Source organism: Pyrus communis, chromosome 10 (assembly GCF_963583255.1).
Source record: "Pyrus communis chromosome 10, drPyrComm1.1, whole genome shotgun sequence".
In the NCBI taxonomy this organism is placed as follows: domain Eukaryota; kingdom Viridiplantae; phylum Streptophyta; class Magnoliopsida; order Rosales; family Rosaceae; genus Pyrus; species Pyrus communis.
Window position 1 is genome coordinate 14,328,152 of NC_084812.1, and position 17,048 is coordinate 14,345,199.

At 35.1% G+C, this 17,048-nt stretch overlaps 1 protein-coding gene across 1 annotated transcript; it reads right to left on the reverse strand.

The window, feature by feature from the left end:
• Positions 1–4,982: 4,982 nt before the first annotated feature.
• Positions 4,983–5,933, reverse strand: LOC137746474 (AT-hook motif nuclear-localized protein 22). Its single transcript, XM_068486492.1, has one exon. The coding sequence runs from the start codon at positions 5,931–5,933 to the stop codon at positions 4,983–4,985; it is 951 nt and encodes a 316-aa protein (XP_068342593.1).
• Between the last annotated feature and the right edge of the window lie 11,115 nt (positions 5,934–17,048).

Below are 17,048 nucleotides of genomic sequence, written 5' to 3' on the forward strand. Positions count from 1 at the left end.
GAATTTTTGGACAAATCAGACTAATTTTTGGCTTTTGAACCTGTAGCTCTTTCCATTGGAGATGGCCCTAAGGATTCTAAGTTGATGCTTTGTTTACGTGGTTCAAGTCTTGTTGAAAACTTGATCATCATCTATTAGTGTATAAGTTATAGCTTTGTCTTCCTCTCTCTCTAATGTTACTATTCATGATAGAGGAACAAACCTTAAAAAAGGACATAAGCTTACTTTTCATGAGGTGAAGAAAGCAAACACAAGCCTCTGCATGACACATGGAGTAGATTGCTCTTTGGTATGTTAAAACAATACATGCCAAAGATGTTGTGGCTTATCACATAAACTCAAGAATAAATTCTTGAAGGCCCATTTGTGAATGATTTCGTTTTCTCTTTTTGCGTTTGAGATGTGAGAAAAGTATATAAAAAAAATGGACGAATGAAAAAATGGGTGGTGGGAGACAGGTGACATAGGATTGGAAGAACATATTAAAAATGCGAATTCTGATGTGAAAAGTTATTTTACCATAAATAGAATTTGCGTTTTCTATGTCCATTTTTGCCGAGGATAACTTATGGAAAGAGAACAGCAAGACGAGTACAGCTCGTAGCTTTGTTGATATAAGTTGGATTTTGACATTTTAATAACGTTTAGTAGGTTAAGAACACCTTTAAGTTTTGAGGTTATTTTTGGAACTTTGTAATTTCCCGTTTCATTTTCCTTCGCAACTAGTTTACTAGGACAATTTAAACAAAATATTATGGTTGTATTTTAATCATTTTATTATCATTACAATTGAAAATCGAGTCGCTCTTAAACTTGTGGTGTTTTAGAATCTTATCTAAGGGTGTCGATTTGTGATTCCTTGAACCTATAACTTACGTTGTGTTAGTGGGAAAATATTAATAATCTCGATAATTTTTTTGAAGATCCATCTTTTTAAATTAAAATGTGAAGCATGGTGTCTGAAGATAAAAAAAAAAATGTGAAAATTACTTGGAAACACTACTTATAAAATTAAAAAAAAAAAAAAAAGGTTTAGTGACTACTTATAATTAATGAGGGGACTTTAGCACCACTTAGGTTTAAATATGGTTTATGGTAAAAGTTGAGGACTTTAAACATCATCATCACTATTAAATAATCGGTAGCTCCTCGTAACAGATTGGAACTTGCATGTATCAATATCATTTGGTCCTCAAGAAGTGTCTATTTAGAATAAAATAACAATTTGTTGAAAAAAATAAAATGCAAAATAAAAGTTATCTATTTTTTGTCTAAGTGAGTTGCGACCTGGGCGGGTCTGGACAGGCTCGGTGGGTGCCTAGGCGGTCTAGGCGGGCACCTCAGCCGGTCTGGGCACCATTTCTTAATTTTCAAACGCCTAGACATTAATTGGGGTAGTGGCTAGCCGCGTAGCACCTAGGTGGGGATTTTTAGAACAATGGTACAAATAGAGGATAAGGTGCATAAATGGCCTCGATAAAAACCTTGACAGGGGCTTCAATCCGGTCAAAGGAAAAAAGAGTGTCCCACATCAAAAAACTTAACGGCTAATATTTCCTCTAATAAAAAATCGAAAATTACATTAGGAGGCTCCTCAAACCAAGAAATAGGGTGATCTAAAGTTAGGCCTAATCTAGCTAGGCGATGAGCCACCTTAATTATTAGCATCCCTTCGGACGAAAGTATTCTTGCATTGCCCAACATTTTGTAGAATCCTCCGTGCATCTTCCGTGTATTCTCCGTATCATTTCCTTGGTTTACTAAAATTCTTAAGTTGCCGATTTGTTTTAAGAGTTTTTACGTCTCACATGATGACGCAGCACTGGAAACATTAATTTTTATAGATCATCTGTCTCTTTTAGCACTGTCTAGTCTGTCTTGCAAAACATATGATTATTGTTCGTATTTTTATATCTTTGTTTACAAGTACTCTCCTCTTTGAGTTATATATGTTCTTCATTTTTGTGAATCTTATTTTTGCCCCTTTCATAAAAGAAATATGCCGAATGAGCTAGCAGTAGCAGCCTTGATTATCATAAGCTCATTAATATTATTACAAAAACTAGCACAATATTCTTTAATAGCATGGGCATGAATTTTTTATGTTTGCATTAATCCAATGGTGATGGTCAGTTGGTAGTTCAGAATCAAAGATATAGTGCCTAAAATTACACTGAGTTCAATTAGGAGATGTTATTTTTCATCCACGTACAAACAACGTCCAAGACATACAACCATTTCCTCTTTAAATTAAGTTTCCTACAAGAGGATATCTCCATCTCTTGTATTGAGTAGCCCATAGGCTTGCTTGTTTTGCCCTCCATTCCGGAGGTGATTGTACTTGGTTGGGTTGATGAAACTCCCTCTTTGATTTGTGATTTTGTTAAAGAGGATATCTCCATCTCTTGTACTGAGTATAGTCTTTTTCTGGCTTTGAATGAAATATGTCTTTTATCAAAAAATTGTTTCCTACGATAGCATATATATTAAATCTTTAGCTTGCCCTTGATCTAAGTTGAAGAGAAAATGGCATGCCTGTGTTGCCTAATTAACCAGATACTTGTTAGGAAACCCTAAAAGGTAAAAGCTTATAGGAGATCGATCGATCCAGAAATTATATCAAACGGAATGGAATAGAAACAGGATTAAGCTAATGCACGTATGATATACAAAGAGTCTCTTCTGATGTTGGAGGAGAAGAAGGTGAAAGCCTGCCATTTTTGTACGTAGTCATGATCAGATTGTATTTCAAAGAATGATCAAGTGATGCTCATCATAATGAAGTGGAAGGGATATATACACACACACATGTATGTATATGAGTGGTACTATCTACATACTCCTTTACTTCCGTACATACATCTCAATTTTAGGCCGTTAGATTGAATGAATTGGAAAAGATTAACTAACAAAAATTAGCAAGATGTTTGTGTGTGGATAAAAAGAGGTGATGGATGGCTCTACCCATGTACATACACACACACACACACATGAATTTGAATTGTTCCAAGCGTAGTAGGCATGCATGGTCCAGCTAATAATCACCCCTCAAATTGTACATGTACTAGGGTAAGAATCATTCATATAAATAGATAAACTTCCCGCACGAATGCGAATTAAAATACATGCTATATATATATATATTTATTTACTTATAGCTTAGGCTTTTGTGTTGGTATATGCAGTTATAACAATTTTAATATTCGTTGTGCGTACTATATATATATATATATATATATTTTTTTTTTGCGTGTACTATTTATAAGGGATTTCTGATATTATATATTATATGCAATTTCTTGGCATATATAAGATTTGAATACTGATTGTGCACAATCTATATGAGTTGTGTGTGGAATATTATGTAAACACTGATTCCACTTTCGAAGAATCTAAGGTTTATAAATATATATAGGTCATAGGTCATATATTTATGAGTTGCACCTTGAAGAAGTTACCTTCCTCATAGAGTTTCTTTTGGGGCATAAAATCAAAACCAGGTTTCTTCCGAAAATCGTCATCAAGAAGAGGGAGAAAAGAAAGGGCAATCAATTAAGCAATATAAGGGGAGGAAAAATATAAGCAGTTGAAGTGAATTAATAAGGGAGAGACAATCTTCATTCTACAAAAATTAGTGAACGGAATGCTGTATATATATATATAAGGAAGTGTTATTGACACTCAAAAAATCTCATTCTAAACTCCTTACAAATGTATTTTTCTTTCCTAATATAGAAAATTTGAAGTGTAGAATGAGATTTTTGGAGTGATAATAAAAATTATATATATATATATATATATATAGAGCAAATAAATAAGGGAGACGTAATTACCTGGTAAATATATAATGTCGACGAAGAAAATGAGACTTGATATCTCTCATCGATGAAGTGCAGAATGGGCCAAGGCAAACGTATTACAATCCAAATAGAGAAGCACAGAGCTAGCTAGGGTTTCGAGGAGCATCCATATTTGATCAGAAAATCAAGCAGAAAACTACAGTTTTTATTTTAAAATTTAATCTCTTAGCTGCTTGATTCGCTCCATTACTGTACTTCTGTGGAGCCAATGTGAGAGAGAGAGAGAGAGAGAGAGAGAGAGAGCGAGAGTTTAACGCTTGGTGGAGTTGAGGTCAGTTTGTTCTGGTTGTTGCCTCGAAAAAGAACTTTTACAGAGCGACCCAGTATCCAATGTCCTGCTCGATCGACCACCTCCATAACAAAACCCTAGCTGCTGCTAGGCTAAATAACTCAGTTAGAGATTCTGAGAGAGAAAACAAAAACCCTAAGGCCTTCATTCTATTGAGGAAATTAAAGGACGCTTTCACTAACCTTGAACAGTCACGAACTTAAAAGTTACTGTTACAACAAACCACTTTAACTTCCACAACAACATCAGTCACTTCTTCAGACAATAACAATGAAGAGAAGAAGAAGAAGAAGAAGAAGAAGAAAATCTGAAGGTGGGTCGTGTAATGATGATTGTTAAAAGTGAAAAAACGGAAACTGTGTATTGTACTATACGAGAACTGTGAAAACCATCCAATAAAGAACTGTAAAAAAAAAAAAAAAAAAAAAAAAAAAAGAAAAAAAGCATAGGTGAAATAACTAGAATGCCAACCTTTTTCATAACATATTTGCTGCTGCTTCATCTCTAAGCTATACAGCTACAATCGCTTGCGGTGAACTGAAAGAAACTAATATTCCACTGGTAAAAGTAAACCAAACCCCCACCAAAATACATGGTTTTTGTACATCCAATTCTCAATCCAAACACCTATTGACGATGAATTAATACCATGATCAACTAATCAACATCTTTGATTAACTATTTAATTAAACACCACCTAAATTTTATAAAAGAAGAAAAATGAGCAAAAGCTGTTTAATTTGAAGAGGTAAAAAAAGGGATCCATCCATCTGAAGATTGACAAAAATTAAAACACAAGTGAGCTTCTTTTTTTCTTGCTATTGATTACTCAATCAATAAGGAGGGCGTGCCGTGCCCCAATATGCATCAGCAGGCAATTGGTTTAGCAGACTTTGTGGCATCCCATGAAAAAGCGATGGTGCATTAGGATCTTGCAGTAGTTGCTGTTGTTGTTGTTGCTGCTGTTGCTGCTGAAGTGACTGCTGCTGATGTTCTTGCCCGCCAATCCCTGGGGAACCAAGGGACCCTCCGCTTCCTTGTACTTGCCCGGCCACGGCGGGCTCCTCTTCTTCCTCCAGGGGTAGCCTCTCGTAAGCCGCATTCCCAAAGGACGCGGCCATGATAACAACCGGCCCCGAGGCCAAGAGTGGACCCACCACACCACCGCCAACGACTTGGCCCTGTCCGCCGGCCAGGTATATGGTCAAGCATGATGCGGCAGGCGGGGCAGGGGGCGGCAAGAAGGACCCTGAAAGGGACAGAATTTCAAACCTGCCGTGTAGAGTGACCACGGCTCCCGGAGAGGCCGGCTGCCTTAGAGTGACATTAGTGACGGTTCCGCTGCCGCTGAGAATGCAAACCCCTCTTTGTCTACGCCTTGCGAAAGTGGAGACACTTTCCATGATGTCGCAGCCGTTGGCTACTTCCATAACGTGGGATCGCAGCGCATTGGCGCTGTCCCGGGTTATGATGATGGGGGGCTTGGCCTTATTCTTGGAGCCGGCGGGACGGCCGCGCGGCCGTCTTGTGATCTCGGCCTCTCCGGCACTGGTGGACCCCAGTTGATCTTTTCCCTCCAGAGAGGTGGTGCCACCCGCGGAGTTCTCGTCTCCTCCACCGCGATCGCGCTTGATTCCTCGGCTGTTTTGTTCGTCCTCGGAATTTTGGTGGTTGAGGTGGTGGGGGTGGAGGTGTTGTTGGAATTGGTGGTGAGGATGTAAGTGAAGATCTCTTGAAAGAAAAGGAGGTGGGATTGGACGACCATGTGCTGCAACTGGATCCATATCTTCTTCTATCCTTCTCAAACCTAGCTAATTAATTTTAGCTCACGCAGCTAAAGCTTTCTCTCTCTTAACAAATTTGAGAATTGAGAGAGAGAGAGACTTCTTCTTCTTCTTATTCTTCTTCGATCTGTTTCTTTTTTCTTTGAGAATGAAAAGGGAAAGGGTTTTGTTACCAGAAAATAAAAAAGGGAAAGGGTTCTAAATTTTAGGGCAAATAATTACCCACCAAGTACTTAGCTGAAAGAGCTGAAGAAATATCATCAAACCACCTTTCTTCTTCCTTCTAGTTACTTGTTCTTCTCATGCATCATCAGCTCATCTTCTCATCATGTGAAGCCAATTGAAAGTAGTTGGTTTTGATTCAGAGTTTGGGAGAAATTAACAAAGAAATTGAAAGAGAACAAGTGAGAGAGTTGGAAGAACTATTTAGATTGGAATTTGGGCTTTTGCTTTTGATCGAGAAGACTTTTGAGACCTTAGAGAGAGAGAGAGAGAGCGAGAGAGAAAGAGATTATTGAGTTGTTTGGCCTTGGGCATGTTGTTTTTGTTGATGATGGCAGTGCCTTTGCCTTGCTGGCTTAAATTGTTTTAGGGTTAGGTCAGAGGAATTGAACCGGATCGATGATGTGTTATCATGATCGGTTGATGGATGGCTTTGATTGAATTCATATTTTCTGATAGGTTTTGGATCCTCCTCTTGGTTTTTTGGTAAGACAGCGTGCGCCTGGGCGGGTGTGGGTCCTACCTTCGTCCCCCTCTCTCATTCTCTACCTTTCTAATCTCTCTATCATTTCATGTCTTTCTATTTGAACGGTCACGGTTAAGCCACATTACTATCTTATATTGATTTTTTTTATAGAGATAATAAGACAAAAAATAATATGTAAGAGGAGGGACCGAAAGGAGATGAGAATAGAAGGGTAAATAATTCTCTACCCTCTCTCTCTCCCCTTTGTCTCGTACTCTCCCTCCCTCGGGGGCCCCAACGCCGGGGAACCCCATGCACCCTTTAGCTCCTCATTTTTATGTCTCTTATTTTGTTTCTTCTGAGCTACAAATGAGATGGGAGTCATGAGACTATCACTAATTAATTAGTTAACTATGAGCCCATAGTCTAATCTTCCAGTGATCTCAACTGATCAATAAATACTTATTACGTATTTAAAAAGTAAATCATTCGTTTATTATTTGTTTACCAAGTGATGAATTCGTAATTAGAGTATCTCTCCTTCAGCTGAGTTGTAAACTTATAACATCAGTTTAATTAGTAATTAGTAATTCAAGAAATTTTGTAGCATTGTTTTCTTTGTTCATTCAAACCTAGATTTTTTAGACGTTAGTTTAGTTAAGTTGACTCGAGAAGTTTGCTTTTCTCCGTACTCAAGTTTAACTTTTTTATTTTTGAGTTTAAATGAATTTAGTGTAGATAATTATATTGTTTGCTCAAAGAAAAAAAAGATAGAACCTTGATTTACTGCTTCCTAATATCATATAATTTTCTTCTTCAAAAATTAATTAATTTTTAATTATAAGAAGCTTGTAATTAAAAATGAAAATACAATAACCCTTTTTTCCCTCATAAATTTGTTGTATCTTAATTTTCATGTGGCTTTAATTAATGTTCTTTCTTCAAATCATATAAAGAACTTAGAGAAGAAGGCATTGCTTTTTGCAGAACTACAAATTTATGAAAACTTAAGGTATCATCATGCAACGTGCATCATGTGCATATATATGCCTTAGTTTCAGCTTAAATACTGAAATCATTTTGAAAAATCATATAACCTTTAAGACATGTCGTCCATCTTAAAAAGTTACACATATTAACCACAAGAAGCTAGCGCCAATTTCAGGAATAGCCCTCCCCCAAAATTGCATCAAATTACTTTTCTAAATATCCTAATGGTGGCCAATCATCAATAAAGTTAGATAGTTTCAACACGGTGATTAATAAGTCAAAACTTGCATGCATAATATCATAAGTAAATTGAAAAGAAACTACATATTCTTGCTAAGGCTCGTGGCCTCGCCCTAGCAAACGAAACTAGTTACTAACAATCATAAAATAAAATATTATTAAAAACATGGATAGAAAACACCTTAAAAATAAACTTGAATCTTCCAAAGCTCCCTAAGTAGTGTGTGCGTTCTCTAAATTGATGCGTTCTCCATCGCTCCTAATGGCTAAAAAGTTTTATTTATACTACTATAAAATAAAATCCTTACTAGAAAAGGTATTCTAAAAATTAGGAAACACAATAGAATAAGATAACCAGGAAATAAAAGGTTTCCTATTTAAACCAAAATTTGGACTTCTCAGAAAATCACACTTTTGACCGACCAATTCAATTCCGATTTGGTCCCAAAAGGTCTCTTTTGAAAGCTGAAGAAGTCGACAAATCCTCAGAAGGAATCTTCCTCAAAATATGTCATCTTGACCTTCAAAATACCCAAAACGTTCAGAAACGTCAATCTGGGAAAGCTATTCATTGAGCCTTAATTTCATCATCACGGTCAAACGACTTGGTAGAAAATTCTAAAACTTTGACATAATCATCTTGAAAGACTCACAAGCATCCTCCAATTAGAATCACCCCAAAATTCATCCGTTTGATCACTTTTTTCTCCAGACGAAGTCGAATGTCCTACATTGAAAATATATAACAAAGTATCAAAATTCTACCAAAATAAAGGATAAAGTGAATAGTACCATGATTGACTTTTAGTGTAAAAATGTGGTTTTTCGTTAAAGTGAACAGTACCATAAGATTTTCGTTAAAATTCCCTAAATTATAACTAAAAATAAGATAAAATATATGGTATAATATGGACTCATCAAATACGAAGAATTAAACTCATATTACTGCACAGCTATAAGCTTTTCGTGTATAATTGGGTCTTACAAACTGAAGATAACAGACATATCTTTCTGCTTAGTGCAGTCTGCAATCTGCATGCCTTCGCTATTATATATATATATATATATATATATATATATATATATATATATATATATCACCCTCACTGATCGATGCAGAAATTAATTAATACGGATCAGAAACACATGTCCTATACTATACAAATTAACTAGCTTTCTTATATGAGTTCTTGCCTTTGTAGCCGTCAACCAAAATTTCTACATATTTTGAGCTTTTGAAGCTTAGCTAGCTAAACTTTGAGAAAAGACTTCATGGCATAAATTCTTTTATACTTATCTATCTTATTCCGTGAATCTAAGTATCAATCTCATACAGAAAAAAAAAAAAAAAAACGTTACATGTGTTTATAAGTAATTTAGATACTTTCTGTATTGCCAATTGATTTTATGGTGAAACCTTAATTTTTTTTATGGTATCAGATCGGGCTGTCCTATGTGTGAAGTTCAACAACCACACGTGCTTCACATCATCCAATTTATGTTGTTTATGTATTTGGCTTAAAAATTCGTCACATGTAATGGGCGTGTGAGGATGTGTAGGTAAAGAGTCTCACATCAGTTAAAAGAGAAACCTTGCATGACTTATAAGAGGTTGGGTTATTCTTCATATTACCAAGTGTTTTATGGTAGAACTTCAACTTTTTTCATGATATCAGAGCACGCTGTCCTGCATGTGAAACTCAACAGCCACATGTGCTCCACGTCACCTCATTTACGTCACACATGAGGGAGCGTGTTGAAAGGGAATCCTACATCCAAGAAATAAGGGACTTTACATGTCCTTATAAGTAAATTGACTATCCATCATATTACTAATTAATTTTATAGTAAAACCTCATTTCTCTTCACTAAATAGATGTAACTAAACCTAACTTAGTCATGAAAGTTTCAAAAGTTTTTCTCAACTAAAAACATCCTTCATAACACAAATTTTCTTGTATTTATCTCTCTTATTCCATCAGGACAGACGTAAAGTAAAAAACTTTCGTTTTCCGGAGTATATGTAAGTAACAAAACGCAGCAAAAACCCAAGAGTTTACACGAACCCTTTGCACTAGCAGCTGCAGGCAGCAGTTCCATAATTTTTTAGTCAGAATATGGAAAACTAGGGGAGCACTGCATCTGCATGTGAGTCTGTGAGCCCGTAATTTCACTGGAAGAAGTAGGGGTGGAGTTGTCATTTCAGAGAGGTCTCGTGGGAAACTGGAGTGGGGCCGACGGAGGGCAGTTGGAACTTGGGGGTCAGCCGTGGGGTGGAGTCAGTGCGTGTCTTGAGGGCGACTACTCTCGTTCTTTTCAAGTTTGTGGGGGTGCACCGGCCGTTCGCTTGCTTTCTCTTGCATTTACTTTCTGATTTGTGTGACGTGGCTCTTTCCCGCTTACTTTCTGATTTGTATCTGCTAATGTTAATGAGATTTAAGTAAAACTCATTGTTTGTGGGATTGAAAAGATTAAAAGATAAATTATACTCCCTACCCTGTAAAAAAAATTAAAAATGAATAGAAATCATGTTTTCTTTTCATAAAAAATATAAACATATATACACATACATACATAACATTCACCACAATTAACGAAAACATTATTGTACCATAAAATATTTGAAAGATTCTTCAAGCAAGAGAAAAATAATCTAAACTTTAGACCTGCATGTTGAATTATTCTTTTATAGGTATAGAGTCAATCATTTTTTTTCCTCCAATGCACAGAGACTCAAACCCCAACTTTACAAATTGTTTAACTTTCGTTTATCTTTATTTTTTTTATTGACAAGATTTGAGCTAGTTTTTGTATAATCAAATTATTTTTTTTAATGAATATTTGGCCTAAAAGAGTTCAATTTTTTTGTTAGTTCTCTTTTCCTATTGTGGTCTGCGCCACACGGGATCACCAGTTCATGAAGTTCTACTTGCAAAGCTCACGAGGCTCTGGACAAAAACATCTGGAGACGTTCTCAATCTCTATGAATCAACCCAACTGCTTTTCAGCATAAATCCAATTGCTCTTTAGCAAAACCTCTAGCTCTTTAGCTACAATTTCAAAGCCTTCGTTCGAAGCAAACATTGCCTATAATCCTTGTGATCTAAGATTTTTACAACTCTGCCACCATATGGTTTGATTTTATTGACGTGCAATTTCAGCCACCTTGATTTCCTCTATGAGGCACATGTTTTCTATTAAGTCCAGTTCGAACTCAGTGGTTTGGTGGACTCTTCTAGCATTTCCTCGCCCTTCATGACCTGAACCTTGCTTGCTTTCTTTACATTTTCAGTCTATTTACATTTTAAGTCATGTAGTTTGACTCATCAATAGATTTACTTTTGTAAACGTCTTTCATCTCAACTTCATCATGAAATGTAACATTTTTTTCTCATTTTAGTTCTCTTTCATTTACTTTTTAGGCAAATACACACAAACTTATATTGGATTTTAAGTCATCGTCCACTCAAGGCACATAAAAAACTTAACCGAACCACTGTCCCCTTGGTGCAACGGGTTCAAAAACTAAACCTCCCTTCTTCGGTCCAAACCAAGATGGTGCAATACATATGACTACTTGTGAAGTAACATGACAAAAAAAAAAACACTCGAGACAAATAGGTGTTGAACCCAGTCGAAACTCTGTTTGAATTTTGACATCAACACCAACAATAGGAAAAACGTGTTGAACCCAATTTTTTGGCATTCATGCATATCTCAATGGACTGTAACCTTAAATGTTTGTTAACTACATTACATGTGTTGAATTTGTAATTTTGTAAAAAGTCCAAATCCTCATTTGTCAACTAAATGATTTATTAAGACTTGCAAATCAATTTGCCATTAGTGGAATCGATAGATGAACACAAAACAACCAACAGTTGATGAAGAAAATGGATAAGAAAGGCTAGTAATGAACCGTTGAATATGTTGGCAAGTTGCGAGGGTCTCACTAACTTACGTAAGCATCCAACTCACGCGCACGTGCATGTTCAAAGTCTCGCTTGCTTGAACTTCAAATTCTCTCCCTGAAAACAAGGGAACTAATTAACCCTTCCAACCAAAGTCATGTCCCATTGCTTCATGCTTCTCGACATCTATACAAAAAGTACAACTCATGCAAATAAGTTTCCCTTTTTTTTGTTTTTTTTTTCTTGTGTTTAATTAAGTTTTCAAAATTAATAATTTTTTTTATTGCAAGCAACGTAACATTAAGAAAAACGGGAAAGTGAATTCAAGTACACAAAAAAGAAGAAGAGAAAAATCCTAATCACCAAGGCAATACAACACTCGCTGACAACTAATATTTTGGATGAAAAAATTAGCAATAATTAACTAGAATCGATTAGTGAGTAGCATTTAATGGAAGCGATGTCATTTGGACTGAGCTCATTGTTGATGATCACAAAAGTGTGGAAAGCCATATATAGATTATAAGGGGTTTTATTATATAAATATTTAAAAACAAAATGTATGTGTTTTGATTTTTGGTGAGAAATAATTCTGTTCGACTAATGAATAATGACTCATATATGTTATGGCTGCAGTAGTATACCAAATATAAGAAGGGGAGATTCGAACATAAATGATATGGAGACAGTTTGACTTCATTGCCCATGGTACTTGGTGTAGGTTGAAAGGCAAACCACTGCGTGTGGGCGTGAACGAGAGAGAGAGAGAGAGAGAGAGAGAGAGAGAGAGAGAGAGAGAGAGAGAGAGAGGGGTGGTGGTGACTGCTGACAGTGACAGAGTGATGGCCGAGCGAGGCAACCAAGAGGGCGGCCTTTCTGTGTGCTGAGAGGTCGAATGGAAAGAAGGCTCTTTGTTTTGTTGGGTTTTACGATACGGTTATTGGTTTTCTTTGTCTTGCATGGTTTGAGAGAGGGATATAAGAATTTTTTTTTTTTATCCGAAATATAAAATAGTATATCAAGTGTTCTTGTAAATGTTAATGTTGATATGTATTATTCTAGAGTATATTTGGTAATATTTCTTCACTTATTTAATAACAGTTTTGATTGTTTTGTGTTTCAAAAACACTGATGGCGGGTTTACTAATCCGTAATCAAATTGAGAGGAATTGAATTGAGGAGGAATTGAATTGAGGAGGAATAGAAATGAGGTGGAATCAGAATCAGATTCCTTTTGAAGTTGTTTACTAAAACTGTCTGGAATCGGAGTAGGAATGACATTGATGCATATAACTGTTTACTAATTCACATGAATCGGAATGAAAACTATTATGATTACTAAAATAACCCTAGTTTAATTAATCTATTTTATATACTAATTATTTTTAGTAAATATTTTATTCTTTTTTTTTTTTTTTTTTTTAAGAAGAGAGAACCATTATTATTTTTTATTTTTTTTAGTAAAACTTTTATTATTTTATTATTTGGATTTTTTAGTGGAATTCTCGTGCTTATCTACTAACCTAGAACACATTGTCCTCATCCAAATTGGCATTATCTAGAACCCGCAACCCCGAGAGTTCACCTCCTACCGCTTCTTCTTGGGAGAGATCACCTCCTATCGCGGAATTCTCGTGCTCATAGCCTCATCCTGGCGGAGAGATCACCTCCTACCACTTCTTCTTTGACGACGTGTGGGCGTCAGAGCCTGTGCCTCAGTGTGGGACTCCGCAACCCTGAGCTCCAATTCGGGTCTTTCTCACCTGAACCCACTCCTCTCCCTCGGCCTCTCTGGTACCACTCTCTTCTCCGTCACTTCTGTTTCCTTTTGTTGCCGAATTTTCTATTATTATCAATGGTGGCAACTGGGTTCGGATTTTCTGAAGATTTGATTTTTGCTTTGGGTATGCTTGCCATTTTTTGGTTGATTTTGCTGTGCCGAATCCTATGGAGGAGGACGTGGAGGATTTTGAGGTGGTGGAGCGAGAGGAGGCGGCGGAGCAGCAAAGAGCTGCTGGAGAGGATGGCGGAGGACAACGAGAAGATGGAAAGGAGTACTGAAGGTGTAGGGCATTTTGGGAAGGAAAATTTGATTCCGGATGGAGTCTTCTCCCCGGAATCCAAATACTACCTTCTTCTAGGTAATCCAATTCCGACAATATCAGGAGATGAATTCCTGATTTTACGTGGGACCCGCATAACTGTTCATTCCGCTTAAGTTAGTAAATGGAGGAATAATCAGGAATGGGGAATGATTCCCATTCCGCCATATCCTTTCCCCATATGTAAACACGCCATGAAAATTTTATCGACGAAAAGAGAGGAGTAAGTAGACATGCACCAGAGACTGAAGTATGGGGTGTCACTGTCTCCCATAAATCAAAATCCCCTATTGATTCACACAATTTAAAGAAACAATTTTGATATCAAAATGTAGTGTATCTTTCTTATATTCGGTATTACAATGTATATCTTTGTGTAAAAGAATAATAGGTTCATAATTGTTTAGGAAAATACACATAAAATTGTAAGAGCATTACCAAAATAACAGAGATAACAAAGCAATAATCACTAGTAAATGGTGGATCTTACTAGTTACTATTGAAGTATATAGCAATGATGAGATTCAAAGTTTGTTAATATACTATTGAGATTGAAATATATCATATACTTACCTCAGAAAATTGAAACAAAATTAGCAAAATAAGGCGCTCGGAAATGTATGAACTGAAACAAAGTTTGGTGTGGTGCATGTCCTCAGACAATTCCTTTCTACTGGTTTATTGTTAGATAAATACTATTTTAACGCTGCAAGGATTTTTTTTGGTATTTTCACAACTTTTGTCATGACTGTTAGGGTGTTAGTTTTTTTTTTGGGTCATAAATGGAGGTTTGTAAAACGTCAAGGGGTATTTGTCATTTTCAAACCTAAGAGGGTTTTGTGAAAACATAAAAAGCCTTAAAGAATATACGTGCAACTAACCCCAGTGACAAAAAATAAAAAATGTAGCTTATATATTAAGCATTACTATGTTATCAGTATTACACCAAAAAGTGATATTTTGCCACTATTTTTAATGTAATATATCGAGTATCGACAAGAAGTTAAATTCATTCAACTTACCACGAGACTACTCTTCCATAGTTGTGCTTTGACTTTTTTTTGTCGAAACATAGTCGATTTAATTATTTGAACTCGCAAGACCTTACACGGAGTGTTCCGATTTCGGATTTTGGCATTGTAAATAGATATGACATTAATTGTTACATTTGGGGCAGGAGCATGACAATTCCTTTTAATATTATTCATGATATAAAATAATAAGAAAAAACAATATATCTAACTTAAAGTCCCTTGCATTTTCATTTTATTATGAATGAGATTTTTGTATAGAGGTTAATTTGCACTTTCATCTTATAATTCTCTCTATACTCTACCAAACCATTTCCTTCTTATAATTTCTTCAACTCAAGGCCGTCAAAATTTTAGGGCCCGTTTGGTATCCTATTAAAAAAAATTTCTCCTTTTTAAAAATATTTCTTAAGACCATTTTCTTAGGAACAATTTTTAATAAGACTCAAAAATTTGTTTGGTATAAAATTCAAATTGTTTTTGTATTAACTATTAAAAAAAGAAAAAAAATGCAACCATCAACTTATTGGTGGAGCTGACAGAGGTAAGAGAGGATCTAGCATGAGAGTAGGAAAAGAGGAGAGAGATATCAAAAGATAGGAGAGAGGGAGAGGATCTGGCATTAGGGTCAAGAGAAATGAGAGTGAGAGAGAGAGAGAGAGAGAGAGAGAGAGAGAGAGAGAGAGAGAGAGAGAGAGAGAGAGAGAGAGAGAGAGAGAGAGAGAGAGAGTGAGTGGAGAGTGTTGAGTTTGAAAACTCTAAATACTGACTATTAGTGTTTCAAAATATAGAGTAAATTGTAGTAATGGTCACTCAACTTTAATCAAATTGGAACAATGGTCCCTCAACTAAAAATCTATTACCATTGGTCTCTCAACTCATCAAAATATGTAGCTATGGTAATTTTCGTCAACTTCGTCAAATTTTTTTCAAAATGGGTTATGTTGAAAAGACCATTGATACAATTGGGGTTTCTCAACTCATCAAAACTTGTAGCTATGGTCTTTTTCGTCAACTTCGTTAGAAAATTTTGTCAAAATGGGTTATGTTGGAAGAACCATAGCTACAATTGGGTTAAAATTGACGGGCCATTGCTCCAACTGAATTAAAGTTGAGGAACCAATGGTAATGAATTTTTAGTTGAGGAACCATAGCTACACATTTTGATGAGTTGAGAGACTAATGGTAATGAATTTTTAGTTAAGGGACCATTGCTCCAATTGAGTTAAAGTTAAGGGATCATTGCTACAATTTACTCCAATATATAAGCTATTTTTTCGAGTTGGTTTTGATTTTTTCTAAAAGTAGTCCTACTAAACAAAGATTCTTGGCTTGAAACTCAAAAATTGTTTCTGTGTCAAATAAATTGCATAGAAAACTTCATTTCAATCCTTGATAAAGATATTAAAATCATGAGTAAGATCAAAAATTTAATTTTAGTCCCTTGATACATTAATAACCTCATTTATTAATTATATTTTGTATTTTAAAAAAAATTATTTCTCTTTTTCTTCTTAATTTTTAATGTATTAATTTTATTTTATTATAATTTTCATTTCATTTATCGTAATATATTTTGTGTAAACATTTAGATAAACTAATTTTTGTTATACAATATATTTCGATGTACTTTGTCTTCTTCATTTAGGTACATTAAATTCATTATAATAGATTTAGGTGCATACACTTGAGTACACATATTTCGGTACATACATTTCAATACAAACATTTAGCTACATTAATTCAATATAATACATTTCGGTGCATACATTTTGGTATACACATTTAGGTACATTAATTTAATATAATACATTTCGGTGTGTATATTTCGATACATACATTTCGGGTACTAACATTTATATACATTAGTTCAATATAATACATTTCGGTACACACATTTAGGTACATTAATTGAGTCTTTCAAGTTTGAAGAATGTTAAATAAAATTAATAAATTAAAAAACTCTTTTTTGGTCAAAAAATAAATTAAATTTATATATTAATAAATTTAAATATTTAATGGGAGACATCAAATAAAATGCTCATTAATTATTTTGAATTAAGGACGGATCTAGGGATTATAATTAATATGTAATCTAACACAAGGTTTATTTTAAATTTCAATCTTTTTGAAAGATTAAAATTAAAAAACCC

What these genes read in the sequence shown, in the direction of transcription:
- LOC137746474 (XM_068486492.1), bottom strand. Translation starts at nt 5,933, where the DNA reads ATGGATCCAGTTGCAGCACATGGTCGTCCAATCCCACCTCCTTTTCTT.